At 42.1% G+C, this 27948-nt stretch overlaps 3 protein-coding genes across 12 annotated transcripts; 1 reads left to right on the forward strand and 2 right to left on the reverse strand.

The window, feature by feature from the left end:
- Positions 1–2: 2 nt before the first annotated feature.
- LOC128252601 (PH and SEC7 domain-containing protein) lies at positions 3–23561 on the reverse strand. Of its 10 annotated transcripts, none has more exons than XM_052980430.1 (15): positions 22809–23561; positions 10836–10902; positions 10699–10752; positions 9223–10046; positions 7982–9166; positions 6574–6781; positions 5712–6159; positions 5137–5523; positions 4910–5073; positions 4754–4851; positions 4411–4686; positions 4214–4351; positions 3365–3600; positions 1541–1674; positions 3–1460 (listed from the first exon to the last, which is right to left on the reverse strand). In XM_052980430.1, exons 1-14 carry the CDS (start codon positions 22944–22946, stop codon positions 1653–1655), a joined length of 4245 nt encoding a protein of 1414 aa, XP_052836390.1. In that variant the 5' UTR covers positions 22947–23561; the 3' UTR covers positions 3–1460; positions 1541–1652. The 10 variants fall into 10 exon arrangements, with proteins under 10 accessions (XP_052836390.1, XP_052836391.1, XP_052836387.1 ...); XM_052980431.1 differs by adding an exon at positions 7175–7444 and having other exon boundaries at positions 5712–6781; XM_052980427.1 differs by having other exon boundaries at positions 3–1455; positions 5712–6781.
- A 1129-nt stretch (positions 23562–24690) lies between these two features.
- Positions 24691–26600, forward strand: LOC128256499 (homeobox protein MOX-1). Its single transcript, XM_052986908.1, is given in 2 exon segments — positions 24691–26478; positions 26481–26600. Coding segments are annotated over 2 exon segments (534 nt in total). The 5' UTR covers positions 24691–26028; the 3' UTR covers positions 26565–26600.
- On the reverse strand, positions 26502–27878 carry LOC128256467 (MKI67 FHA domain-interacting nucleolar phosphoprotein). Its single transcript, XM_052986860.1, has 3 exons — positions 27719–27878; positions 27313–27657; positions 26502–27242 (listed from the first exon to the last, which is right to left on the reverse strand). Exons 1-3 carry the CDS (start codon positions 27812–27814, stop codon positions 26589–26591), a joined length of 1095 nt encoding a protein of 364 aa, XP_052842820.1. The 5' UTR covers positions 27815–27878; the 3' UTR covers positions 26502–26588.
- Positions 27879–27948: the final 70 nt, after the last annotated feature.

A 27948-nucleotide genomic window follows, 5' to 3' on the forward strand; every position in this document is an offset into this window, starting at 1 on the left:
GCTTAATGCTTTCGGAAGTATTTAATGATTCATATCGTAATTGTTTCGTTGCTCACATGAGCATTCATATATACTATATATAGTTCATATATATATATGTGTATATGCATAGTATAACGGCTTTCCTAAATGTACTCAAAGCTTATCAGTTAGTAATAAATGTTCACATAAAAATCACCGTCTTCAAGTTCGTCATCTTGTTTCCCTTTTCGCCATTTGTTTGCAGCAAATGTCCTAAAATCAATACTCGTGTGAATTGTTATCGAAAGGGTTGGGGGTTATTGCTTTAAAAACTAAGTGATGCCCTCGTAGTAAGCCAGTTAAAATGTTTGACTAAATAAATATACAATATGCATACATTTAGGCGCTTGCAGAAGTTGCTTTCACTTTTCAGTTAGTTTGTTTGTTTGTTGTTTTCGAATTTATTGCCGTTTCAGTAGAATTGTTAAAAATTATTATAAACAATGTTATATGATCTGCATTTACATAATTACACAATACAATAATTATAATATATTCAAAAATATATGATGTATTTAAATTTATTGTTTCCTCCTTCTCTCTTTTTACCCCGTAATCGATATCAATTTCATATTCTAGCTACATGGACATGTCGCGTAATCAACCGATAATTGTATAAATAAATATATGGATCCGTACATAATATATTGGAGTAAGTGTACCTACACAGATAATGTGATAATGTATCGCAAAAGACCAAAAACAAATCGTACATGGTATGGTAGTAATTGCTTAGGTTAATGCTAATGCTCTCTTGTCCTCGTGTTCGCTTTCGTTTTCTCATTCTGTTTGTTATTGTTACTGCCGATGTTCTCCATCTTCTGTTTTGCGTAGAGATATTGTTCAATAATTTATAATTTATTTTTATCATTTATAATGATAGCATAGGTAATGATGTAAGTATTGTTTATCAACTCTTGTAATAATAAGTCTATGTGTATAAGCAGTTTTCGTTCTCGTTCCTAAGCAGCCGTCCAGCAGGATATTCAAAATTCGAATCGAATAAATCAGATGAAACCGATTTGCGATTTCGAGAGCCATCTCTTTGACAAGTAAGCTTGATACTTATGAAATCAAATGCTCGAATTCGAGATAATCGCCCGATATCTTCTGATGAACGACCTTCAAACGTAAAACTCTCCTCTTCCTTGTTAATTATCGTGTTGGTAGTCTAATTATCTCAAATGATGTTCAAGTAATTGAAAGTGCACAGTTTCCGAATATCTTCAGTGGCAGACGACACGGCACAGCCGCAACGCTTGAGTGTAAGTGGGTGGGCAATGGTGAGTGGTGCTGAGAGTATGCGAGTGGGGTGTTGTTGTGTGGTTGATCTGTAGATCTGATCTGTGGATCTGATCTGTGGATCTTTCTGTGTTTCCGGCGACGGCAGCCTGGCATTTCGGAGTATTCTATTCAAATTGATTCGTGCGCCTGCTTCTCTGGTGGGGAGAGAAAAGATAGTTACATGCATAAGTCGTCGCATCGAATGTGGTTATTGCATTCTGGGCGTGGCACTTACCGATGGCCAGGCGGAGGCGGGCGGGTATTGATGGTGAAGGTGTGTGGTGGTGTGTTTGTTGGTATGCGAGTTTTCAAAAATGATCGAAATCAAGAGCGGAAATAAAACGTAATTATTTCTTTTTCTTCTCTTTTCTGCAAGTGTAGAACGGAACAAAAGGCGAGGTTAGCAAAATCGTGATTGGAAACTCAAAAACGGGGTGTTTAGGTATTCAATGTTCGTTTGGATTCGCACTAAGCCAAGCTAGACACTGAAGAGTTAACAATTAACATTGAGATTTGGCCTCGGCCTGCTCACATTTAAGACAGGTGGTGGTCAGAGTACGGTTTGGGGCATTTAAAACGAGCGAGCACCTCATTTTTTTGTTGGAGTGGATCACTAGCCTCCGGGAGAAGTGGTGGTGCTTCGTGAGCTGTGTTGGCAAGAGACTAAGTTGGCTAATGGCTTTTCGAATGGATCAAGTGCCGCCAGAGTGGGCAACAGCAGCAGAAGACATCGAACCATCTGTAAGATTGAAGAATTCTTCCATTTGGGTTTTGCATTTTCACTTTTTTCGTTGTTCGACTTGCAATTGGAAAACGGGTTGGAAAACGAAGTAACGAAGTAACGCAAACGGAGTGGCAACGGGTAACGATTCGGGGTCACCAAATATCGTCGGGTTAGCATGAGTCTTATATGGTACAATCAATGTAGCCAGCAATTAGTGGGGGTGTGTGTGTGTGTGATGAGTCCAATTGATTAATTAATTGATTCTGTCTACTTAAAATTGTATCTATATCTGCTGGGATGCGAGTGGGTTTTGTAAAACTTGTATAATGCTTTCTATATTTTTTGTTTGTTTGTGAGTATGTTGTTAACATGTATATTTGGAATGCCTCTAGCCTCTAGCTTAGATTTAAACGTAAACGTTTGCTACTAATGAACCACATTTGTGTTTTCTACAATTCATCGTTTAATTTCGTTCTAAATATATTTGTTTTCCGTTTGTATAAGTACATATAACGCCAAAACTATAGGTTGCCTACAAGTGCTACAAAAAACTGTTATCTAAAGTTAACTATTCCAATCTTGACTTTGAATCTTTTTAAACGGTCGAACGTTTTGTTTTGGTTTCTAAATTCCTAATTATCGATTACGAATTGTTCATTGAGTTTTCACAGCATGTTGTGTGGTTGTTTTGTGGTTGCATCCAAATTAAAACCATTATTCACATAAAAACTAATTACATTAGGGGTCGGTCTCCGTCTCCGTCTCCATTTCCTCGTGGTTTTAATTGCCTACGCGCAACACTTAAGTCTGGATTCTGCTATTGTTATACGTATCGTAGTTTAAACTATTCAAAATTATTGTAAAGCTTGTGGGGATGTGGCAATATATGATGCGAGCGAAATGCAAAACGAAACAAAACACACAAGAAATATATATATTCATACAGAGAAAGGATATTAGGTGATAACATTAATAACAGTACAGTAATGCCAGCAACACAACAAAACACCGCAGCAAACGGAGTCCCAGAACAGCTTGTGCCATCCCTTGTTGGTGGACACCGATATCCGGGGTGCGCTGCGGATCGAACAACACAACATTAAGGGAATCTCGGGAGGGCTCAACAAAAGCGTTAAAAAGTACGGCAAACACAAGGAAACGTAAGCAAAAAGGATAAGCAGAACAACAGAACATAACGAATGGATCGGAGCGATCGCTTAAACCACACAAGCTGAGAAAACTCCCATTACGCGTCAGCCAATGTCCTGCTGCATATTGCCGGAGGACGAGGACGAGGAGCTGGAGGAGCCACTGGGGCGTTGCTGCTGACTGTACCTGTTCGCTGGCTGTTGTTGCTGCTGCTGCTGCTGCTCCTTCTGGCTAATACTTTGCGGCGTGGTTGGCGTGCAGGTGGTGGTGGTGCTGATGCTGGTGGTGCTGCCCACTGGGAATGTGTCGGCCTCCTCCTCGTGCGCCGCTGGCGTCGGTTGCAGGGCCTGCAGCTCCAGCTGCTGCTGATCCGCCAGCATCTTGGCGCTCAGGATGCTCACATAGGTGCGGTAGCGACGCAGCTGCAAAATGTACAAACAAATAAATCAGAAGTCGATTACACTCGAGAGGGAGATACAGTTGGGGAGTGCGACAATTTAAAGATTTTAAATTGTTAATAAACAAAATCAGATAAAAAAAGTTGAATATTGTTTAGTTTTTCAAAGAAAATTTTAGCCGTTTGTAATTTCTTAAAATGCACTTTTTGATATACTTTAATAAATGATTTTAAACAAATTTGAGAAAAAAAATCTAAATGGTATTTGTTTTGAAATATTCAAACTACCAAATTAAAAAAAAATTTAAGGTAATTTAGTTAATAGTATTAGCTTCACAAAAATATACAACAGTTTTTTAAAATATTCGTCTAAAAATAAAAACAAGGTATCAATTTCTTTAAATTCGCTCTTCTATACTATAGTAGATGATGTTATACAAATGTACAAAAAATAACTATAAGTCCTTGTTTATGTGCACCTTTGTATTAGAATAATATAAATTACAAATTTTTAAAAATTAAAAAAAAAAATAGTTGGTAATTAATATATTTGTATATTTTAACTATTTTACTTCCTAACTACTTTTGATTGCTTAGCATAAACATTAATTTTGATCGCAGCTGTAGCTCGAACTCACCTCATACTGCAAGTAGCTCTCCTTCTCCTTGTAGTTCTGCAGAGGCAATCCCTTGTTGGGAATCGGACCCTTTTTGTGCTCGTTGAGCTCCTGATCCAACTGGGCCAACTGGACCTCGTGCGACTCCAACTGCTCCTTCTGTAAAGCAAACGCAAAATAAGTAATCGCCCTTGAAACAACTACTCCACTCTACTCACCAGCAACAGTTTGGACTGTTTGCTGGGCAGGAGCGGTCGCTGGAACCGCTTCTGGCTGCCCACGCCGCCCTCGAGTGGTGGCGCTGATATGGCCGCGCACACATAGTTGATCGTCTCCACCCACGATTGCAGCTCCTTGGAGTCGCTGGTCTGGAACAGATATTCGGCCTGGTCGGACGTCTGCAGGCGGAACACATGTTGCTTCTTGGTGTAGTCGTTGGCCTTGGTGGCCAGTGCGTGATGTATGCGTATTGCATTGTGCAGATTGTCGGACATCTACAGATACAGTTTTATATTATTAAGTGTTCTTAGTTGGTGATATAGATAAGCGGCTGAAACTCACTTGACTCTTGCGAAAACCGTGCTCATCCTTATGCAGATACAGCACAAGGTCACGCAGCGTGCAGTAGAACATCTTCCAGGAGCGTTTGCCAAAAGGAGCTGCACATACAATGAATAAATTATATAAACCCTCAGGGAGCTCTATAAAATATATTACTTTTCTTAAAGCTGCTGTCATAGCAGCATTTACGCATCACATAGCCCTTTTTGTACTCCACAGCGGTGGCCAATTCCGGTGGATCGAGGAAGGGATTCTGGCCCACATTGCCCAAAGCACTGTTGTTGGCTCTCTGCTGCTGCAGATCGCCCGCCTCCTCATCTCTGCGGGGCACAAAGTCAAGATTAAAATATGTTGGTTAGGGAAATCTTTAAAATCTAACTTACAGCGCCCATTCCAGAGGCTTAGTTTTAATGGCCTGGTACAGCGACTTGAGCACATCCTTGGGAAAGTTCTCGCCATCGTTGAGATCTGCCAGGTTGTCAACGAACTCTGCACAGCTCATCTTGCGATTCATATTCTGGCCGTGCAGATCCGTGTTCAGCAGCATTATGGCACAGGTAAGCGTGTGCACGGCGTCCTGCGAGTTGAAGGTGCCCGGATTGCAGTCGAGGAAGCGCTTGGAAAAGTGCACCAGCACTCGCTCCCGTTCCTGCGTTTCGCCGGACAGCGAGAATTGCTGCAGGAATTCGCGCAGCGCCTGATCGAGTGACTTCTTCTCGAAGGTGAAATGCTTGAGATACTCATCGGCCACTGCGCGACTAAAATCGTTGCTGTAAATTGGAGTACATTAAAGTTTAGTATTTATTATAAATTTACTTAAAACACAAAATGAAATTATATTAAATTTGTTTTTTTTTTCAACACTAATTCAAATGAAATTAGTTTCGGTTTTCCCTCATGTTTTTCTTTAATTGTTAATACAGTTTTAAGCACCCATGGGCTTAAATCAACTACTCACTTTTTGCTGAGGTGTCGCGACACATCGCTCTTCTTGAAACCATCGAGGGAGTACAGTCTTTTGGCCAGCCGAATGGCCGAGGGCATGTCCACGGCCTTGGGAGAATAGTGGTAGGAGTGCAGCGACTCCACATCGCTGCCATCATCGGAGACGGGCGGCGAGGCGTCTCGCAGACCGATGGCCATCGTGCCCAGCGGCTGCTCGTCCGTCAGCGTGACCACATCCTCCTCAGAGCGGCCACCGCCACCGCCACCGCCGCCACTGTTGCTGTTGTCCAGGCCGCGCACTTGGATGACCACCTTGTGCTCGGATTGCTCTCGTTCCCTATCCCTCTGCTGTTGCTGCTGGGCACGCAGCTGCTGCTTGAGCTGCTGGCGCTGCAGGGCGGCCGCGTCCGAGACGAGGATGGTGGAGTCCGAGTCACTGAGATCGCTAAGTACCATGCCGCCTAGAATATCGCGAGAACTCAATAAGTTATCGTCGTCTTGGTAGTCGGGACTAGATATATTCGAAATGGCCTCTGAGACGCTCTGATCGTTGTTGCCACCACCACTACCGACACCGACACCGACAACTCCGCCTCCGCCACCAACACCACCACCACCTCCTGGGCAGCTGAGCAGACCGGGAATACCGCTGGGCGGTTGCGCAACCTGTTCCCGCTGCTGCTGCTGCTGTTGCTGCTGCTGCATGGCGGCCATGGGACCATTGCTGCTGCTGCCCAGGCCCAAAGCGCCCTTAGAGCCCGACGAGGACATCACCGACGAGGATACCGACGTGGGCGAGGCCGGACTGCCCACAGCCGAGTGCTGGGGCGACGAACTAATGGAACTTGAATGTGAATTTGAATGCGATTGCTGACCGTAGAGTTGCTGCTTCTGTTGTTGCTGCTGCTGGAGTTGCTGCTGCTGCTGTTGCTGCTGTTGATGTTGCTGCTGGAGTTGCTGGAGTTGCTGCTGCTGCTGTTGGAATTGCTGCTCTTGCTGCTGCTGCTGTCGCTGGAGGGCCGCCAACTGATGCGGCTGGAGTGGGGCATTATAGGTCCAAACGATCCGATCGCGATCCGATGCCTAGGATTTAGCAACAAAGCAGAGATTAGTGATAAAGAAATAACAAGGGGTTTTTTTTTTTTTGTTTTGTAAGTTAATCGATATTTATGCTCTATGGATTATTTGTCAGATCTCGAATTTCTCCGTTTGCCGTTGCCCAATCTCTCTTTGAGGAGTCGTAAACAATTTTCCGAGTGCTGAAAGCTTTCGGTGGGTGTCTGTTCTGTGTGTGAGTGAGTGGGTGTTATGGTGTGTGTACGTTGTGGACAAGCATTTGGTGGCGAGAGGTTCTGTTCTCATCTTCTACATACAAAACTGTTCCAAGCGCAGGCAACAAATCAAAAGTGGCAAAATCGTAACGAAATCGAAATCAAAAGTCACATTAATCAGCATGCCAACTATGCAAATGGCAACCTTTTTGCATAAAATATAGTTTAATTTGCTGCTGCAGCTCATCGTTCTCGTTGATGTTGCTGCTGCTGCTGCTGCTGCAGTCGTGGGTGTTGCTGTTGCAGTTGCAGCTGCAGATGTTGCTAGTTCGTTGATGTTGCTGCTGCTGTTGCAGTTATTGTTGTCGCTTGAGATGAGGCTGCTGCTGCTGCTGCTGCGGTTGTTGTCGCCCTGCTCACCCTCGTTGTTGTTCGAGGCCAATGGCGAGTTGTTTACAATTACAGTGGCCATCGACTAGAAAGCTCACGCGGGGGACAATAAATTGCGCATATCAAATCGAATCGAGAAGAGTCAAAGTAGGAAACAGAGAAATGAGAAACGAGAAACGAGAAAACGAAAAGAAGAAAGAAATCCGAAACAAGAGAGTAAGATAGACAGAGAGTTGTTTAGTAGTAAGTAAGTTAAGATAAGTTTAGTTGAGTAGGAAAGTTAAAAGTAACAAGTGAGCAAGAAAAACAGTGGGGTTGGGTTAAGGTATGGGGATGATGATTGGATAGTATGGAATGGCTTATAGAACAATGCTTTGACTAACACACACACGCATACACATATATATATATATGGATAACAGACTACAGAAACCAGTTAACAAAATCCGAACTCTACAAAAGCACAAAGTAACTCTTCAACTACGAGTGTCGAGTGTTTCGAGGGGAGATCTGGCTGAAGGAAAATTCGACTGTTCGCTGTTCTAGTCTGGGTGGCTAGGTGGCTAGCTCTATCCGGCGGTCTATCCTGAATGGAGTGGGAGTGTGGCTAAGCCCGCCTCACCTGCGAGTCCTCGGAGTCCTGACGCGTGTCCAGCAGAGTGTTCAGCGAGCTATTCACGTCCTCATCGATGTCGATGGGTATCACGGCGGCGATGCCCTCGCGCTGGATCTGCTGCAGATGGTCCTCGGACTTGCTGGTGCGAAAGCCGGCGGCATCGCACTTCCGCACCACATGTCCGTTGTGCCGGCGCACCACCACCGCTCCGGCACCAGCTCCACCACTGCTCGATTCCGGCGCCAGGGAGCTGGGCTCCGGGCTGGTGGGCACCGAGTTGGCCGTCTCCTTGTCGATCAGCGGCGTCGACAGCGAGATCGGGGAGGTTGGCACTGAGAAGGAGGTCTCGTCCAGGCCCAGGCCTCCGCCCGCCTCGCTCTTGACCGTGGTGGACGAGGATCCCGATCCCGAGCGACCGGCACAGTCGACGGCATCACGGTTTCGGTGGTGGGGATGCTGCTGGCGGGTGGCGGTGCGCTGTTTCAGCGCCCGCAATCTCTGCTTGGCCGAGCCGGAGCCCAACGAGTTGGTCGAGTAGTCCTCGTCGCCGGCATCGTTCTCCTCCTCGTCGTAGGGCTCCTCATCGTCGTCGTCGTCGTCCACCAGGCACTGCCGATCGCTGTCATCCTCGTCGCCCCGCCCCAGACCGCTCTGGTAGGTATCGATGTTGGTGATGTCGTAGTGCGTTTGATCCTCCTCCCGCTCCTCCTCAACCTCCACCTGCTCCTCCTCCAGCTCATCCTCGTTTTGGTAGTATTCGTAGCGTTGCTGATTCTGCTGCTGCTGGCGATAGCGATGTTGCTGCTTTTGGCGGTGTTGCTGCTGCCTATTATTGTCCTCCTCCAGCACATACTCGCCCTCCTCGTCCTGCTCCAGCTCCTCGCACATCAGCAGTGTGTCATTGGTCAGTGAGTCCTTGCGGTTGTAGCTATTGTTAATGCTGTCCCGCTGCTGCTGCTGCTGCTGTTGTTGTTGCTGCTGGTGAGGCTGTTGTTGCTGCTGCTGCTGCTGCTGTTGTTGCTGTTTCCTCAGCAGTTTCGCCTCGCGCTTCACCGAATCCGAACTGGTGTTGGTGGGCGAGTCCACCGAGGAGGAGGAAGTGGGCGAGGACTCGCCGGAGGCACGAGGTGCTAGAGCCCCATTGATGCGCGAATTGACCAGGCGACTGGGCGAATCCCGGAGACTGTCCACCTGGAAAGATAAGGGGTTTTACTTATTGAATCTTAACTGGCATTAATGTTATATACCTTTTTGGCCTGGGCGGGCAGGGGATTGCTGGTCTGTGGTGTCCGGGACAGGTTGAGGATCAGGTCGCCGGTCATCATGTAAGCCTCAAAGCGTGGCGCCTTCGCCGGCTGCGGTGGCGCCGAGTTGGGTTCCGGTTCTCGCTCCTGATCCCGTTCCGTAAACCGCTGCCTGGTCACCGGACTGCCGCTGTAACTGTTCGAATGCTGCAGCGATTGCGGCGGCAGCTGGGCCGAATGTCCGTTGCCGTTACCGTTACCGTTGCCGTTCCCGTTCCCGTTTGCCGCCTTTGTCGGTATCTGGGAGGGGCGTGGCCGCTTATTCTGGGGCGAATGGAGAACGGGCACGGGCTTGGGCACGGCACATTTGGTCAGCGCCTGTGGAATGCGTGAGGGGCGGAAGGTGGGCGAGGTGGCCTCGCCAGTGGGCGACGTGGGACCCACTATGCCCGTGACCGAGGTGGTAATGCTCGTCTCCACCACCTTGATCTTGGTGGAGCTCGCCGAAGAGTTGCGACTGTGGGTTTGGCTGTGCGTATGCGTGGCGGTCTGGGTCTGGATCGTCTGGGTCGTCGCAGATCCACTTGCCAGCAGTGGCGATGAGTTTTGGCGCAGCGAGGGCAAGTGCGTGGGCGACTTGTAGCGCAGTCCGCTCTGCGAGGGCGTGGTCGCCGCCCCCTTGCCACCGGCGTTAGGCGGCCGGTGATTTGGCGAGGAATTGTTGCTGCCGCTGTGATAGTCGTAGATGTTCGGCGACTCAATGTCCACATAGTGCGGACTCTGGGTGTTGGCCAGCTGCTCTTTGATTCGCGCCTTGAGCTTGGGGTCTGGATGGGGAAAAATATGAGTATTAGTTAGTGATTTTAAATGATTTTTGACTAAGATGCAATCCGATCAAACGATTGTCGTTTCAATTGTCCATTTTTGAATATGGTTTGTGATTCGGTAAAAACTTAGTATATGCAATACTATCTAAAATAGGTATTCTAACATTTTTAAAAATGGCTTGCGATTTTCTAACAATTTTGCTGTCTGTTAACAAATATATGTTACAGTAATACCTTTTTATTTTATGCTTAAAAGTTATGCTTTAATTATACTTTTCAAATATACAATAGCAAACTCAAATTAAAAAATTATGCTTTAATTCACAGTAGCATTTACTTTTTCAAATACAAAAGAGTAAACTCGAATTCGTAAATATTTTACAAAAATAAAATTCTTGTCCGGCTACAGAGAAACAAGAAAATAAAAAGCTATTAGCGCTTATTGAAAGGTCTGATAAACTTTATAAGTTTAAGTTCCAGTGAATATATAGGTCCAATAGCTTTAGCAAAATCATTTAAATCTAAAAATCGCAGACATTTGAATGTACATGTGGTAAGTGGTAAAGCGGTTCGGTTCGGTTAAGTTCAGTTAAGAGTGTTTTGGTTCAAAACCGGTTTGCATCCCTGAAGATCGGTATACATTTTCACCTACCTCGCTTCAGCTCCAAGGTCACCAGCTGTTCCGACAGGCGCAGGCATTTGAGAACTGTTTAAAAATACGTTTCAGTTAATTATTTAAAGCTTTCTCTACCCATTCAGTAGTTCCCATGGGCACTCATGAGTACTCACCTTCCTTCGTTGTGTAGCGATGGACATCCGTTCCGTTGACTTTAAGGATGACATCCCCGGCCTCAACCTGCAAAAGAGCCAGAGAATCCGAATAAGTAGGCATAGAGAATCACTTGGCAATTGCCCTTCCCCCTTCGATTATATTGACAACGCAATGGCAAAGCCTATTGATTTTCCTTCGACTCGGGCTGCGAACTGCGAGCTGCGAGCTGGGGGTCTTTGTTATTATTATTCGCATGTTAGGCAGAGCTAAAACCCCGGCTGTCGGCACTTGTAAACTATTTTTAATTTTCTTCTCGATGGGCCCATCGCAACGCGCGTGGAAATGCGGAGGGAAGGCGGAAAACAGCATGAAATCACAACGTCGTGGGACGACATTGGCGCCTTATTTACTTGCTGACGTACGAACGAGCAAAGAAGCTTTTCGGTGTCCGTGTCCGTGTCCGGGGTTGAGTGGTACGTGGAGAACCTTCACCTCCGGACACCACTCATAGATTATTCAATAAATATGCTATAGGCCCTGGCCATGGGGATTTTCGGTGGATATGCGACACGCGCGCCTCATGGATTCATGGAAAATGCACAAGAAGCTCAAATTACTTTTGTACTATTATTGCATAATTAGTTCCACGGGCTTCCTGACTTTTCCCCGGTCGTCTATTATTAATGCACAGGATGGTGTGCACATATATTTAGTACACTGTATGGGTGTGTACTTCCTTCGGAGACACTTGACGCGGAATTGCGGGCGGCAATTAAAACTAAAAGTCGCACTTACTTATGCTCTCACTATATCGCTGCTGGGAAAGCCACGATTTCTGTGTGTCTGCACAAGAGAAGTCTGCACTTGGCCCAGAGAGCGAAAAATGGGGGGATAATCAGGGTAAGAGAGAGCGGAAAACCTAGAAAATTTGCAGCGAGAGAGTGGGTGGTGCTGCCACTTTTCCACTTCCATTGCCGCTGGCTGCGATGCAATTCAATTAAAACTGTGCTTAAATTAATAGTGCCGCCCAGAAAATGTCGACGAAGTTACATAAGTATATCACAACCAAAAAGTCAGCCACCCCATTTGTGCAATTTCTAGGCGAAAAGAAAGTCGAGCCCAAACCCGTAATGCAAATTTGATGTTTTCCCCCTGTGGCAGCAGCATCTCCATAACACGACAAAGGAACCCAAAGTATCCACTCTTTTGGCCACTTTGGAAACGTGTTCGCCGCCTTTGATAACAAGCCGCGATTAATGGCTTACAGCGCCGGGGAAGCTCTTCCAAATTCGATTAAGCACTTCGCCGTCAACCAGCAGGTGCAGCCAGCTACGCGCATGCAAAGAAATTGCTTTTGCATTTCACTTTCACGCTCCGGAGGGGAGCAGCGACCGATAGCTGCGATTAGATGTGTTTACAGTGGATCCCCGGTAACGCGAACTAAATGCAATTAACCATGTTTCTCTGTTCGTAAAAGCTATGCATATTTATAGTTTTATTTGCATTTAAATAAAAAGCTTCGATTACTTTAAATAAAAATAAAAGTAAAAAAGTAAAGGAAACTTGTATAAAATTATAATTGAAATTATAATTATATTATAATTAAATTATAAATAAAATTGATTTTGTTAACGAATAAATATTTTGTCTTGTTTTATATATTATTTTCCTAAATGATTCAAGGTTTAAGTTGTAGAGAACAGCAATTTTTTAGAAAGTTGTTTTTCACAAATTTTGTAATCCACTTAAAAAAGCTTTAGAGATTTAAGTTCAAATTAGATTTCAAGAAATTGCTGGATATGGGTATACCTGCATACCTTGTTAAAGAAGTAATTGTTTTTGCTTTATGCCAATAATTTTGTTCAACGAAAATCAGGTGTTTTTTTATAATTTTAATTTTAATAATTACTAGAAATGTGATACAAGAATGAAGTTAAGTTTGTTTTGTTGTAAGTTTATCGATATATATGAATAAAATTTGTTTTGATTTAATATCTAAGTTTTTAGTGGAGAAAAGCTATGTTAAAGTCAGACATGTCAACTGTGCCAATAATTAAGTTCGTCACTGTGAGTAAATGTAAATATTTAAATATTTTCTTGGAATGAAAATGTATAAATAAGCAAATTGCAACTACGTTAATATCTAGTTCAGGAAGATTCTACTTTGGTGAGCTGGCCTGTACACTGAAATTGAGATAGTGGGCCCCCTGGGGGAAAAGTTGTTGAGTCGGGAAGGCAGGCAGGCAGTCAAGCTAGTCGAGCAACCAGCAACCAGCAACCGACAAGCAACAACCTGCAGGCTGCACAGTTAAAAGTTAAATCAATCAGTTCCACTCGGCTGCCGCTCTCTCCCCCGCCTGCACCCCTTGACGCCCTGACCCCTGACCCCTGACCCCTCTTCCTTGCTTTACTGCAACTGCATCGCTGGCTGCTCAAATTGAAATTGGTTCGAATTGATTTGTTTTCACATCCAACGACACCAATGACAATTGGGTAGAGTGGTTCTCTTGCATTTTGTAGTAGGAGACCCATTCTAGTCGTATTTTTGGTCTGGTCGGCAATCTTGTTTGCTATCCGCAATGTCATGCCCCTATTCCAAAGGAAAACAAAGTCATACTGGGCGTTGACAATACGACCACAAGGGGATAAGCTGCACTTTGAGGGAGAAAAAACAATCATCATAGTGATTGCTTAGCAATGAGACGTCTAGATATTAAAGATTCAAAGAAATGTTTTAAATTTCAGTTCTATTTATACCATTTTTGGTTTTTGGCTTTGAGCTTTTGTTAGACCATTAATTCCATCCGTATTTATCTAGCAATTCAAACACTGCATAAGAGATTTCAAATTATTACTGAATATTTTGTTTTAATTTACTTCGAATTCTTTTGATTCAGGTATTTAATTTAACAACAAACAAACAGATTCATAAAATTGATTCTAAATATTTTTGTACAAGTATATCTAAAGTGTATGGGAAAAATAAATACAAATAAAAATCATAATCAGTATCAGGCATTTTTGTTTATTTATTATATTTTTTCCTGGTAAAAAAAAGGCATTTTTCCTCTTAAAGCAAAGGAATCTGAACACGACACAAATGCAAAGAAAAGCTTATCAGAAAATTCCTCATTTCCAATAATCGCTTGCGAAGCCAGTAAAATCTGATAATGCTAGTGTATCCAATACTATTTAGCATTCATGTCACATTCGGCTTTCAATTACCGAGCACTTGAAGCCTAAATTAATGCCAAGTGAACAATGGTTTTTTTTTTCGTTTTTTTTGGGGTTCTCCTTGTGTATGTTTTGATTTTGGTTCAATGACGCTTTATTGACACGAACTAAACCAATATCAATTAACAATAGCAACAACAGCACGCCCACGCGGTTGTGTGGAGGTAAACAAGGCGATTGATTGATTGTATTAGCGACTACGGCGACCTAGTCAAGTACGGTTCCGTGCACTACCTTCACCGTTATATACGGCTATGGCTATATATGTTTCGTATAGTAGATGGTCTATTGCCGCAGAGTCGTTGACAGACTGCAGTAATAGGAAAGCCCACTAACCTATTTTTCGCCGGAGCCCACAAAATCAATGTTGGGGCAGGCAGGCAGATAAAAGGCAGCCAGGCAGCCAACCAGCCAGCCATCCAACCTGTAAATGTCGTCCGCTTTTCACGTGGGCGTCGCAAATGACGCACTCAACGGAAAAAATATTGAGACCCGTGGAAATCCGAAGTAGACCCACAAGTGGAGAGGTGGTAAGGACGGCAAATAGAGCCACACACTTGGGACACTGTTATTGGACTAATGATTTTGCCTATTCTTTGGCTATTTGCATTCTAACACGGCTTCGCAGGGCTTTGTTTACACGTTCTGCCTTTCAGCACGGCACTTAGAGGTGTAGGGTTTACATTAGACATCAATCACACCTCCCATTTGATAGGAAATGGGAAAAACATGGAAGGAAAGTTGGCAAATTCGCTAATACTGCCTTGTGATATATACGTAGCATAGTTTCAATTGGAAAGCTGTTTTAAAACTCATTTACATGAGGTAAAGAAATGTTAACTTCCTAATTGAAGGCAAATAAACTTCGGTACTTTTGTATTTTATGAAAGTAAATAGGGAAAACGTATATAACATTTTTTGGCTTACGTATAGTAAGTACAAAGTTATTTAATTCCCCTAACAGAAACGAACGACTTCTCATGTGTCTCAATGGGGCGATATCCCTTATCATGTTTGCCTAATGAACATATGTGCTGAGTCCCTGGACAATAACAGATCAAATAAATAAGAGCGGCACACAAGCAAATAATCATATAGCCGCACCACTGGCTGTTTTATTTATTTTGACGACCTTGCAGGCACATCCATTGTGGATTCCCTTTCATATTTGCACCAAACAAAATGGGGGGGGAGCAACAAATTTGCATGAATTGGTTTATTTCATTATCATGCTTCGGTGGGTGTTGTGTAATCGCGGGAATCGGAAGTCGGTGAATGGTCTGAATGGGGACTGCGAATGCGATTGCGATGTTATCGCTAGGGCCGCTTAGCTAAATAATTCCGGTGATGGGAGGTGGTGTTGTGCGGAACCCGACGACCCATTATGCTAATCAAGTGCGAACTTGCACAGAACTATGCCAATGGCTCAACTTGAGATTGGGGATGTGGATTGAGTGATTCACGCCCTGTCACCATAGATACATATATAGATGTGGGTTAGTGTGGGCTCGGGAAATAGCCTGCCTTAGCATTTTGCGAAAATAAACCTTCTTCGATGCGCTCTCTCCGGATTCTGGGGCAAGTTGTTTGCTCAGTTTCTAACTGCCTAATTAAAAAGCTTGGCATGTCAACGGACACAGATTTCACTGGTGTTTTTTGCCCTGCACTTTGCGAGGCAATGACTAGTAATTATATCGTAAGCAAAATTTAAGTTGTAATATAAAACGATTACATTTTAGTTCTAGAAAATTATCTTAATCTCTTAGACACAGGTATTATTTTTTATTAAAATTTCACATTTGATTTAAAGCAAGTTACCTACAGACAACTTAAATTATGTCTTCATTATGTATGTATATACATCATGACAAAAATTCACAGAGAAACAGTATGAAATATTGAAATACTCATGCTATCTGGCAAAGACCTTCGACATATTGATATTTGAGGCTTCTGTTAAACAAATATTCTTTCTCTTTGAATTAAATTTGTCTTAAGCTTCAAGGTCGAGTATCTATTGCGTCACAAGTATGGCAAGCTTAAATCAATGATTTAGCCTGCGTTATTACCCTCCTATTGCTTTGTGTTTTCTGTAATGTAAATACCCGAAAAATATGCGCACTTTCTGTGCCGGAAAATCGAAATAGACGGGATGTTTGTGTGTGTCTGTTGGAACCGTGGAATTTACGGCTGTTGTGAGAGTGCGGCTCGTGCGGGATTTGCATTTGTGCGAAACGCGTAAAAATGAAACTGCAACAAGAACGAAAAGTAGAGACACCAACAACAAATGTTTTTCAAACAAAAACTTTTTGTATAGTTGTGTGTGTTTTATTGGACTTTTACGCTACACTGAGCGAATCATGTTGACTCAAGCTAAGCTACCTAATCTGTTCTCTAACTTTTTTAATGAATCATTAAGTTTTTCAAGTCTTAATATGTTAAATCAGTATTGTTATAAAATTTAAGTATTCTTAACTACATTTGATTTGTTACGATAGGCCATAAATGTGAAAGTACTCTTACAGACATTTGATATTTTACTTTATACTAGCAACAATATATAATTCTTAAATTTATTTAAAAAATAAGAAGAAATTTAAAAATATGAAAAAGTAAAGGCATATTTTAAAAAATTTCGTGTTTGACCTATTTTGTTTTGTTGTGTTTTTTTTTTTACATATTATTTTCAATTTGAATTTGCATTTAACAACTTCTTTTATGTACATCTATTGCTGTTAAAATGCTTTTTGCCCTATTTTAAACAGTGTGCCTAGGCAGGGTTTATTTTTGTTATTGATTTGCATTCGCCTTGGTAGCAGCATTTGCGAAAATGGCAAATGTGGGCCAAAAACTCGCAAAAAAAAAAAGGGAGAATAAAAAACCCAACTAAAGGGGGGTAAAAAGCCAAAGCAAGCCGGCTAATTGAGCATTCCAAACACAAAAAAAAGGGAAGGAAACAATGGGGCGAGGTGAGATGAGATGCGATGCGATGAGATGGGACGAGAAGTGCTGCCACTCCATTTGCAGGCAGACAGCCGCCAAGTGGACTCGGACTCGGATTCGGATGCACTGCACCTCCTTCTGTTGCATTTGTTGCATCTTTGGCAATGCTTGGACGCACACACGAACGAGCTACTGCGACTGCGACTGCGAGTGCGAGTGGGCAAATAATGAGTGAGCGAGCCAGCGAGCACAAACAACGCCAAATATAAATGCTCGAGATTTAGCGCAAAGTTTACTGCTACCGCTCGCCGGTAAGTTTTCTACAACACTTTTTGCATGCCTGAGTCTGAATCTGAGTCAGGCGGTACGAAAAGTGCCAACCACTTGGCTGTTTAATAGCCAAAAATGACTAAAAAAAAGCTTTTAAAATCTCTCTAAACGAGTTGTGAGCTCAAAATCAAAAAAAAGAGTGTCTCAAAAATGTTGCCAACAGATGTGGCAAATCAAATTAGAAGTAAATAAAAAAATCGTAAAAAAACTGTTGGTGAAAAATAACTGAAAGTGCATTATAAAACATTTTAAGCTTATAAAAAAGATTCAAAATCTTCAGAGATCTTATAAAGTAATTAATAATTGATCAATAATTGATAATTAGTTTACATCACCATTTGCTCAGAAAATAAATAGATATTGTACTTATTGAAGTTTTTTTTTATATATTTATGTATTTAAGGGCTTATTTGGTTAAATGAATAAACTGGCAAGGAGAAAAGTTAAAGGAATATAAATTTAAAGTGAAACGCTAGCCTTAAACAGTGTGCTTTATGTAGCTAAATGGTACTCTTTGTCATTTTTGGCATCTCTGGATTGTTGGCCAGCTGAGCGCCTTATGCACTTATTGTTCTTATTATTTCTTTGACTGTTATAGTTGCTGCTACTACTTCCACTGCTGCTCGCTGTGCCGTGGCGTGCAACGAACCGCAGCGGCGGAGCGCACACAGAGCCACTCATACACCTCAGGCCTCCATCTCCTCATCCAACTCTATCCCCTTTATTTCCACCTCCCAATAGGGGGAAAAAAGTACCACCCCCAAAGCTCAAACCCAAGATAAGCCGGGTCGAATGGCACTGAGCTCAGCCGGGTTGAATTCGAATTTAGTTGGGCTGGGCCGACTGCCATCAAGCAGAAAGCAAAAAGCAGCAAGAAACCCAACTTAATAAACGCGTGCGCAATTTTCCTACTTTTGTAATTCAATTAAAGCAAGTTTACTCTACTTTTTTGCACTTTTGACTCCAAGTGAAACGAATGAGAGGGGGAAAATATATGGACAGAAAGGCTTTATTCGTAAAAGCTGTCATTTGAATACTCTATTAAAAGAAGAATCGCAAACTTTTACATTTGTTAAAAATCAGCAGTCAATGTCGAATGATTGATTGGTTACTAGTGGTACTGAAGCTTTTTAAAGTAATAAAAATAACAGCCTAAGATAAGGGTCATTTAAGATAAGTACTTTTTAAGGGAAGCAAAAAAAAATTAAATAGCTTCTTCTAATAAATAAATTTTTTTTTTTAAATGTGAGTGAGTGTGAGTGATCTTTATTTAAGTAACCAAAGTAAATCTTTGCTTTAAAGACATTTCAATGATTCTTCCTGTAAACATAGGATAAAAACTGAAACTCCTCACTCTATGAGAGCATTAAAAGCAGAAGCTAAAGCGGTATCCCAATCTCTTGACATTTACTTCTATCTCGCAATTGTAATCGAGTAAATGCTTGTTGCTGGATTGTGCTTTTCAGAGCTTGAAGTTGGCCGACCTGCTCGACTTTGTGTTGTTATTTGTTGGGGACTCTTCTTGAACGTGTCAATTGTCATTACCGACAATTTGCCAAAGAAATGACAGGGGGAAGCGATGATCGGGATCGTAGTGGCAAACAAGCCCATTTCAAGGCGGAAAATCAATAAATAGCCAAGAGAAGCAAGAGCTTCTTTCATTATTTTTCCCCCTTTTTTGTTGTCTGCGACTTGTCGGTGGCAATTAATTTGTTACTAGCAGCGGGCGGAGCCACACAACTGGCAGAAGCAACAACAACAACAACAACAACAACAACAACAACAACAACAACAACAACAACAACAACAACAACAATGGGAACAATGACAACAAAAGCGGCAACAGCGAAAAGTCGTTTGTCATTTCCAGTTAACGAGTAATTAAGCATAACGTTAGAATTTTGCAACAACGCCAGTTGAGAACAAAATAAGCTACGAATTTCGAAGGAGAGGAGGCGCAAATGATAGCGAAAAAGTCTGGCGAGGCATACACATCTGATGTTTTAAAAAGGTTTTTTTTGCGATTTTTTGTTTGCCCTAAAAAACGCGAATATTAAATTCTTTTCCTTGAACAGATGAGAAAAAACATGTTTTTAAAAGGCGAGAAGTGAGCAAATTACTTGACACCCCAAGGATTAATGACTAAAACATTATAAATAATTTCTAAAACATAAACAACCAGGTTGTGTTTTTGATAATGGATCATGAGTGCTAAACGTGTGTGTGGGGGTTAACATTAAAATTAATTTTACTTTTTTTTAAGAGTAAAGCATTTTAAAGTGTAAAATATATATTTTACAAGTATTCAAAAATGTAATCCTAATCCAAATGCTATTAATGCTAATCCAAAAAAAGTTTCTGCTTTGGAAAGTCTGTTTAAATCAAAGTAGAAATATGTGTGAGTACTTTACTCGTTTTTCGCAATTATGACTTTTGTCATCGTGCGAGTATGGAGTATACTTGATATTATCAAGTTGGAGAAGTTGGAAAATAAACAAACACAAGGCAAATGCATGGGCAAACAACAACAAACAGAGAGAGACTGCAGCGAACAGAAGAAAAGGAAAGAAAATGGAAGTGGAAGTGAAAAATGGAAATTGGAAAATGGAAAAGCGAAGTCGACAAAAGACAACCGACGACGACAGCGTGGACAAACACATGTACATACATACAGTTTTGTACACACACTCAGTTAAGAGTGTGTATGCTTTTGCATTCATTGATAAATAAAATTATACCGCAACCAGAATGACGGCATATAAAAACTAAAATTAATTACACTCGAGGGGCCGACGTGTTGGATACTCATTAGGTTTTAAGATCAGGAGAGGTTATAAACTTTATATGTTACGCTTTTGTGTAAATGTAAGATGTCTTTTAACCTTTAAAGTATTAAAAATAAAAAGTTAGTCAACGATTAATAAAGTCATCAGAAATATATAATTAAAACTTTAATTAACTAAGAAAATATTATAGGTTTTATTACTATTAAAATTTCATGCTTATTTTTTTATTGTATTGTTTAAAAGATAGTTTTTCTGAATTGTTGTCAAGTTTCAGATTGCAAATAATTGACAAAAAATAAATAAATAAATATAAGCAATTTCGAGAAACCATAATTTTTATATTTGTTTTTGGGATACCGATACCTAAAGTGCCAAGTAACACTTGCACACCCACTTTATAAGGAGTGTACGATAGAGAGACGACAAGACAAGTCAAACAACCACAAAACAAGCCGGGCAACAAAAATAACAACAAGTTGTAAGCGAAAGCGATAAGAAATTGAAAAAGTGCGTGCCGCTGCGTCTATAAAAATATATAGAGGTATATATGTTATATACACGTATGTCATGTCAGTTCGTTGCCTGAAGACAATTACCCCGATGCATTTGTTTTGCTTTTCGTCATACCTGGCTTGTGTGGAATTACTTAATAATTTCAACAATTTAAAATTCCGAACGCGTTTTTTGCACTCTGCTTTCACGCATTTCGTTTGTTGTTTGTTTCGAGACCAAGTTTTCGGTGTTTTTGGTGGTCGGGCGCATAAATTTAAAAACCAAAGCCGGAGAATTCTGTTTGGTTTTGGTTTTGGAATCGTGTAAATCGTTTATTGTTGCCACGTCCGATAATTACAAAGTAAACCTGAGTCTGTTGGTGTGTTTGCATGTTTATTTTTAAAACGTTGTCTTTGCATGCCTTTTTATAGCGCTGCATTTGCATTTTGTCGATACGTTAACTTAGCTTTGCACTTCTTTCCAATTGGAGTTGCACTGAGAAATTACTAATAATTGAAATGTGCCCCACGTAAAGTCCGTTCTTATCCAATATCCGCTGGGTGCGTTCAGTAAAAAGTTTTTCCCAATTATGACTACAAAAAAAGACAGTTTCTAATTAAATATTTACTTAATTACTCAGTTAAGATACAAATGTTTGCTACAAAGAAGGTTAAATAAAAAGAATCTATACATCAGTTTCCTGGTAGAGTTTATTTTTAGTTTTCTACATCAGCAAAAATACATGTCATTTCAAATGATAATAAACTTGTTAAAGATTGTTTATAGTTTCCACAGATTTGTAACCTCTCTGTAGTTAATATTGGTAATTGAATTGACAATAAATTGTGCTTTGTACGGGCAAAAACAATTGAAAACCAAACACATATTGACATTTTATTTTAAAAATATTTATCTAACTTTGTTCCTAGTATTTACTTGCTTTTGTTTTCTTTTGCACTAGGCTCTAAACATTTGTGATGCGATGCGATGACAGTAAATAGTAAATAAAAGCAAAACAAACCAGAAAATTTATACAGTGTCTTTTGTGTGACTTCCCCCACCCACAGACACCCCCATCTCCCATCAATTAAAACAACGATGACATCACGGGCGGCAAACAATGATGACACGCCAACGGAGGAGTCTCATTTCGCTTTTTTGTGGCTGTGCAAATTGAAATGCTTTCACATACGCCAGACAGCAATACAACCATGGTCATCACCATAAAAAAAAGTGGAAAAGTGGAAAATATTCTTATCAGCAGACAAGGGGCGGGCCGCTTTGCATACAGTCAAACTTCTAAAACTAGCACTAACATCTGCCATTCAAAAAATGTTCTTATCTATTTACATAAAGACATACAAATGTATATACAAACACGTATGCACTGAGTTAGATAAAAAGTGAGTAATTAAATTTCCCATTTTCAAGCTTATGTAACTGCCTTATTTCTAATTCCGGTATAAAAAATATCTATTCGAACACCAGGTCTAAAAAAAACCTCAATACCATTTCTCGGAATGAAAATCTTTTCACTGAGAAATGCAGAATAAGAGACGACATCCACACGACCTTTTTGTTTACCAAATTAAAACACAAATGATCTTATAAAAAATTTTGATTATTTAAAATTATAATTAAAACTGGTTTAAATTGTTAAAATTCTGAGAAATTTAATTAAGTTGGGGGAAATTTTACTAAAGCTTAGTTTCAATACGTGTTTTGGGTTGGAATGTGTTTAAAATAATATTGATAATTACTGGTTTATAAAATGGGTACACCAAAATTTGAAAACAATGAACCTTATCCATAGTTTTTAAAAATATACTGAATGTATTTTTCGAGCTTATTAATTGGTTTGTTAAAATCAATTTTTTTTTACCCTCTACTAATATTTTGCGCCCAGTTGTGTGTGATTCATAAAGGCTTTATTTATCTTTAACAACTGAAGGCCATCTAAGATGTAGGGGAACATTTACAAAGATGTTTGCTCAGGGGACGTTCTACTGTAGCAAATTGTAGCAGTGCCAAAAGTGAGGCCAGCAGAGATCTGTTGCTGTGTTCACAACCCGGTGGTTGATGAAGTCATAGATGGGTGGGGAGGGAGGAGCCAGTGGGTGGAGACTGGACTGGGCCTCTTCTGTCCCAGACGGGAATGACACACACAAAGGACAAGGGAGTGTTTACTGCTTGCATTTTACTTACCGCTCCGCAATCGGCTGCCGGCGAATTCTCGACGATGTCGTAGATGACATGTGGCGGTCCGGTGGTTCCGAGCAGCGAAAACCCGAATCCGGAGTGCTGCTCGCTGCGGCGCAGCACCACTTTCAGCTCCTCGCTCATATTTTGGGTCCTCCTCGTCCTTTTTCCTCCTGCTCCCCCGATCGGTTTTCGTTACCCCTCCTGGGTGTATTTAATCCTCCTCCGCCTCCTTGCAAACGGGCACTTTTCTTAGTTGCTTTAATTAATTCTCGTTTTGGGCTTGGCCAACTTCATTTGCACTCAGACAACTGAGACACTCTCGTTTAATTTCCACTCCACTCACAACACGCACACACACACAGTAGCACGGCACACACACGCACACCCACTCACACGGATTTCAAAGAACTGAAAACTTCTTGGCGTTTTGTTGGTTTAAACATTAAACATTGCATTTATTTCGGCGTGGCTTTCTTTTCACGCAATTTTCGTTCCACGCAAACTTGTTTAATTTTTCCCTTCTTCTTCTCGCTTCTTTCAGTCGGTTTAGTCGGGCTGTTTCGCCGCCGCTGTTTTGCGGTTCGCGGGGGGCTTTTAGCCGCACATTTTCGGGCGAACGTGGGTGCCAGCTATCGCAGACATTGCTGTCCAACTTTCTGGCCACAATTCACGCTGATTATTGCTTAAATTTCGCACAAAACGAACCGAAACGCGCGACCGTTGGAGAGTAGAGGTGGGGAAACATCGATGCCTACATCGACGTCATCGATGTTTTAAAATCGGTTTCATCGATGTTTTCAAAACATCGGCGTTATCGATGTCTGGCAGGCATTATCGATGTTTATCAATCCGTCGTAGCGATATTTTCTTGCTTCTGTTAACTTCTCACTCCAGCTTTTGCGCAATTCACTCAAGTTCTTTCACACTTAGCCTGGTTCCACACCATTTCTTGCACCCTTTCTGTTAAAATTCTTAGCACTTGCAGAAATGCATTCATTATCTCTCCTAACAGAAATGTTAAATCATCATTCCTAACAGAAATGTTAGACATTTTGGCGGGCAATTTAAAAACATTTGATAATATCTTTAGCCCAATTGTTTTTTTCTTTACTTAAATAGTACGTTTAAAATTGGAACATGGAATAGAAATGTTTAGTTTAAAACTGACCTTTAACTTACTATAAAGACGAAAAAACGGACTTAAATCCAAACTTTCATTAATTAGTTGAATAATCTAGAACAAACTCCCTTGTATTCAAAACTATCGAAAAAGAAAAGAAAAATGTAAGAAAAACTCATATTTTATAGCAATTTTTTTGGTTAACTAAGATCCAATCAATAGTTTAGTTTTTTATGTGTTAGATGTCACAGTATTAACTATCCAGTCTGCAAATCGTCGCCAGCGGACCCCCGGAGGCGTCTTCACAGGTTCGCTTCCATATTTTAATCCGACACAGATCATTTCTTTGGTTGTGGCCACTTCCAAGGAGTGGAGACAAGCGCTCGTGCTTCGCCAACCCAGACGATCAGTCCTTAGTGCATCGCCTGGCAAGTAAGTCTCCTTGATACCCCATCCGAAGGTCCCAAACTGTGTAAAACCCACGAAATTAGTATCGTCATCCAATATGATGTAAATCAGCTTGATACATTTTTAAGATTTCGATTAAATAAGTGTGTTATGGGTAAATTGAAAACTTACCATTGCACTCCACATCAATGTTTAGTCTCAGAAGAGCTTTATCATTTTTGAAAGACACGGAATCGGAAAAAAAATCGAGATGCTTTATAACCAGTTCCAATGAAATACTAAAAAAGATGTAACTTCTGTATAATTCGAAATTTACATGTTTTATGCAATAGCTGCAAGGGTACATATGTATGTATAAATTTCGGCTTGCCGTAGTTTGCTTATTTTCTTGTCTTGTGTAAAAACCAAATTGGTCTAGTTTTTAATCATCATTGATATTCTGGCCTTGGAAACTATAAGCAATGGACCATTATTCCTAGAACCCTATCTCTATAAATTCACAAAATTCGTTGTCTGTTGATAGGCCCAGCAGCAGAGGCTTTCTTTAGAAATCTTGCTAAGCTCGGGATTTAGTTACTAAGCAGCTCTGCTTCGGAGATGTCTGTGCTTTCTTCAGCTCTGTTCGCGATTATGCTCTTCCACCAGGGATTGGCCTATCTCCTGGAGCCAAACTGTAAGGGCCATATAGAGCTTGTCTATAAAATTCAAGCAGGTGAAAACGGCCTAGGTTACCACACACCCTTTATGGTATCCCTAAACGATGGGACGGGATTGATTATATACGCGCTAAAAAACCAATTTAAGTCTACATTTGTAAAAAATGTACACTGCAAATATTTATACTCGTTACTCGTAGAGTGAAGGGGTACATTGTATTCGTTGAAAAGTACGTAACAGGTAGATAGATAGATAAGATGGTGTCGCTGTAGGTGCTCGCTCTTTGATTGTAGTGTTGTCACTGCAGTGCGCCAGCGCCAGCAGATGGCGCCAGCTACAACCTGATTGCTTTCTAAGAGAACATTTGTATTGAAATATGTTATTATTTAATAGTCGGGGAACTAGACGTTCTCTTGCGTTCTCTAGCTTTTTTTTCTTTTTAAATTTTATCAAAGTCCGAAACTATTTAAATTATCATTCTTAGCTTATTTTTCCCATCCCTTTTCTGGGCCACGCGCTGAATCGACCATTAATAGATATCAAACTCCGCTTTGGGCTGGGAATCCATGGATCTGCGCTCAGTAGCCGCTGGTAATCCACTGAATCAGATTTAAAAGCGCGTGCAATTGCGACTTTCAGATAAATCTCCGACTTGGTTTTACGACCTGCCGACGTTTGCCTATTCAAATTTAATAGCTGCCCCGCACAAAGCACTTGACTCATGGCATTTGCAGGCCGTCCTGCACATCCACTTCCGTTTCTGACCGGACGACGGGGGATCGGGATCGGATTCGGGTTTGTTGTGACAACAGCTCGTAGGCAAAGACAACAAGCCGATCTGTGGGTGTCATAACCACTCATACTCGCTGCGATGCGGGGTCTTGTGTGTCCAGATGCTGCGCACAATTATCATATCAGCAGCACATCATTTGCGGCTAAGTGAAATGACAGATTGGACTGGCACACTCTGTGCGTCTTCCTTAAAAAGCGGCGCTTTCGAGTCCGAGATCTCAGTATTAGTTTAGCCCTACAACCGGAATGAAGAACTCCCATGCGAACGCAGATTACGAGTCCTGCTACTACGAGGATATAACAAAGTCGTGGCTTAATCAAACCGAAGGATACACGGACTGCAGTTACGTGTACAGCCAAAGTGTGACTTCAGCCTATGTGGAGTACAATAAAATTGAGGCTAATTGGTGTGCCGAAGCCACCGAGCAATGGTTACAAAGTGGGGAAACTGCTGGCCAGGATATGCCAAGACAAACGCCAAAGCCGCGATCGACAACATCGAATCGCAAGGAACGCACAGCCTTTACGAAATCGCAGCTCAAGGAGCTGGAAACAGAGTTCTGCTACTCCAACTACCTGACCCGTCTGCGTCGCTACGAGATCGCAGTGGCCCTGGAGCTGACGGAACGCCAGGTGAAGGTGTGGTTCCAGAACCGTCGGATGAAGTGCAAACGCATCAAGCTGGAGGAACAGCACCCGGAAGCGCCACCAAAACACAATTCTTGTTTGTACAAGGACATATTTTAACACAATTCATCTTACAAAATGTTTCGCTTACTTAACAACTATAGTAAAGGTATTTTAAGCTACTTCTTGGACTTCTTGGCCTTTCCCTTGGGCAGGGGTTTGGCCAGCGATTTGGCTGCGGCCAGTTGCAGTTTCTGGGTGGCGGCATTCTTGGTGCTCTTCACAACCGGAGCGGGTTTCTTCTTTTGCACACCGCCAGTACCGGGCTTGCGCTTCAGCTTATCAGTCAGGCTGGCCTTGTTTTTCTTCTTGGGCGGCGGCGTCGGCAGTTCCTCCTCTTCGTCGCTGTCATCGCTGGCCTCCTCCTCCTCTTGTTCATCGAGCTCCAGCTCCGATTCATCATCCGAAGCGTCTACGTAGTCCTCATCATCGGAGTCCTCGTTGATGGTGCTGCCCAGCAGGTCCTCCAGCTTTGGCTCCTTCTTGGCCGCCTGCTTCTGTTTCTTGCCAGCTGTCTTGGCTGCTGCTGCCGCCTGGCTCGTAGATGCCTCGCTGGCCACTGCCTCTGTCGATTTCTCTGTCTTCTTGACTGGCTCCACCAGTAGGCTGGAGAAATCAATGCCCAAGTCCTTGTACTTCTCCTGGAGCTTCTTAATCTTGTTGATATTGGCCACGGTGCGCTTTTGGCAAGCGGTCTCATCCCAATTGTTCTGCTGCTTTACGCTGCGCTGCGTGGCTTTGGTCAACTCCGACACGTAGATTTCCTTACCGGCCTGTAATTGGTGGATATTGGATATTTGGTTGAGAAATGTAGGGCTTCACTTGTGCCCCATCCGAACTAACCTTATTCTTGACCTTCTTTAAGGAGGTCTTGAAGTAGTTGAAGGCCTGCTTCTCCGGCGGAATGTACGATGCCTTGACCACCTTCTGGAACATGAGGTAGTTGTCCATGGTGTCGGCGGCCACTTTGGCCACCTCCGGATATTCGAACTCCACGAAGGCGTAGCCCTTGCTGTTTCCGGTGCGCAGGGATCGGGCCAGACGGACGCGGAGCACCCGGCCGAACTGGCGGAAGTACTGGCGCAACTGCTGCTCGAAGAATCCGTGGGGCAGGTGCTTCACAATGACCACGCCGCGTTCCGGACCCTTTGGCTTTTGGGGCTTGGCCTTGGCCACCTTTTTCTTCAGCTAAAATGGATGCAGTTTACGGTTATCCTCCGGAGCGAACGTTGTTTTTGTAGTGCCCTACCTGGCCGGAAACCACATTCTTGGCTTTCTCTACGCTTTTCTTGGGCGTAGACTGTTTCTCGATCTTCTGGGCCTTGGGTTTCTTGACAGGCGCCATTTTCAATTGTATGTATTAGCTAAAATCAGTAATAAACGCGATACAAGTAAAACAAATTTCTAAAATCGCCGCACGTGGAGCAAGAACAATAACAAGTGTTGTGAAACGTTGTAAAACAAGTAAATGGTATAATT

Source organism: Drosophila gunungcola, chromosome 3R (assembly GCF_025200985.1).
Source record: "Drosophila gunungcola strain Sukarami chromosome 3R, Dgunungcola_SK_2, whole genome shotgun sequence".
Lineage (NCBI taxonomy): Eukaryota > Metazoa > Arthropoda > Insecta > Diptera > Drosophilidae > Drosophila > Drosophila gunungcola.

What these genes read in the sequence shown, in the direction of transcription:
- LOC128252601 (XM_052980431.1), bottom strand. Translation starts at nt 22,946, where the DNA reads ATGAGCGAGGAGCTGAAAGTGGTGCTGCGCCGCAGCGAGCAGCACTCC. An exon ending in ACTATATTTTATGCAAAAAG is followed by an intron (nt 6,782 to 7,174) that starts GTTGCCATTTGC and finishes GCTAAATCCTAG; the next exon opens with GCATCGGATCGCGATCGGAT. An exon ending in TCGCGACACCTCAGCAAAAA is followed by an intron (nt 5,524 to 5,711) that starts GTGAGTAGTTGA and finishes TCCAATTTACAG; the next exon opens with CAACGATTTTAGTCGCGCAG.
- LOC128256467 (XM_052986860.1), bottom strand. Translation starts at nt 27,814, where the DNA reads ATGGCGCCTGTCAAGAAACCCAAGGCCCAGAAGATCGAGAAACAGTCT. An exon ending in AGAATGTGGTTTCCGGCCAG is followed by an intron (nt 27,658 to 27,718) that starts GTAGGGCACTAC and finishes CATCCATTTTAG; the next exon opens with CTGAAGAAAAAGGTGGCCAA. An exon ending in TAAAGAAGGTCAAGAATAAG is followed by an intron (nt 27,243 to 27,312) that starts GTTAGTTCGGAT and finishes CACCAATTACAG; the next exon opens with GCCGGTAAGGAAATCTACGT.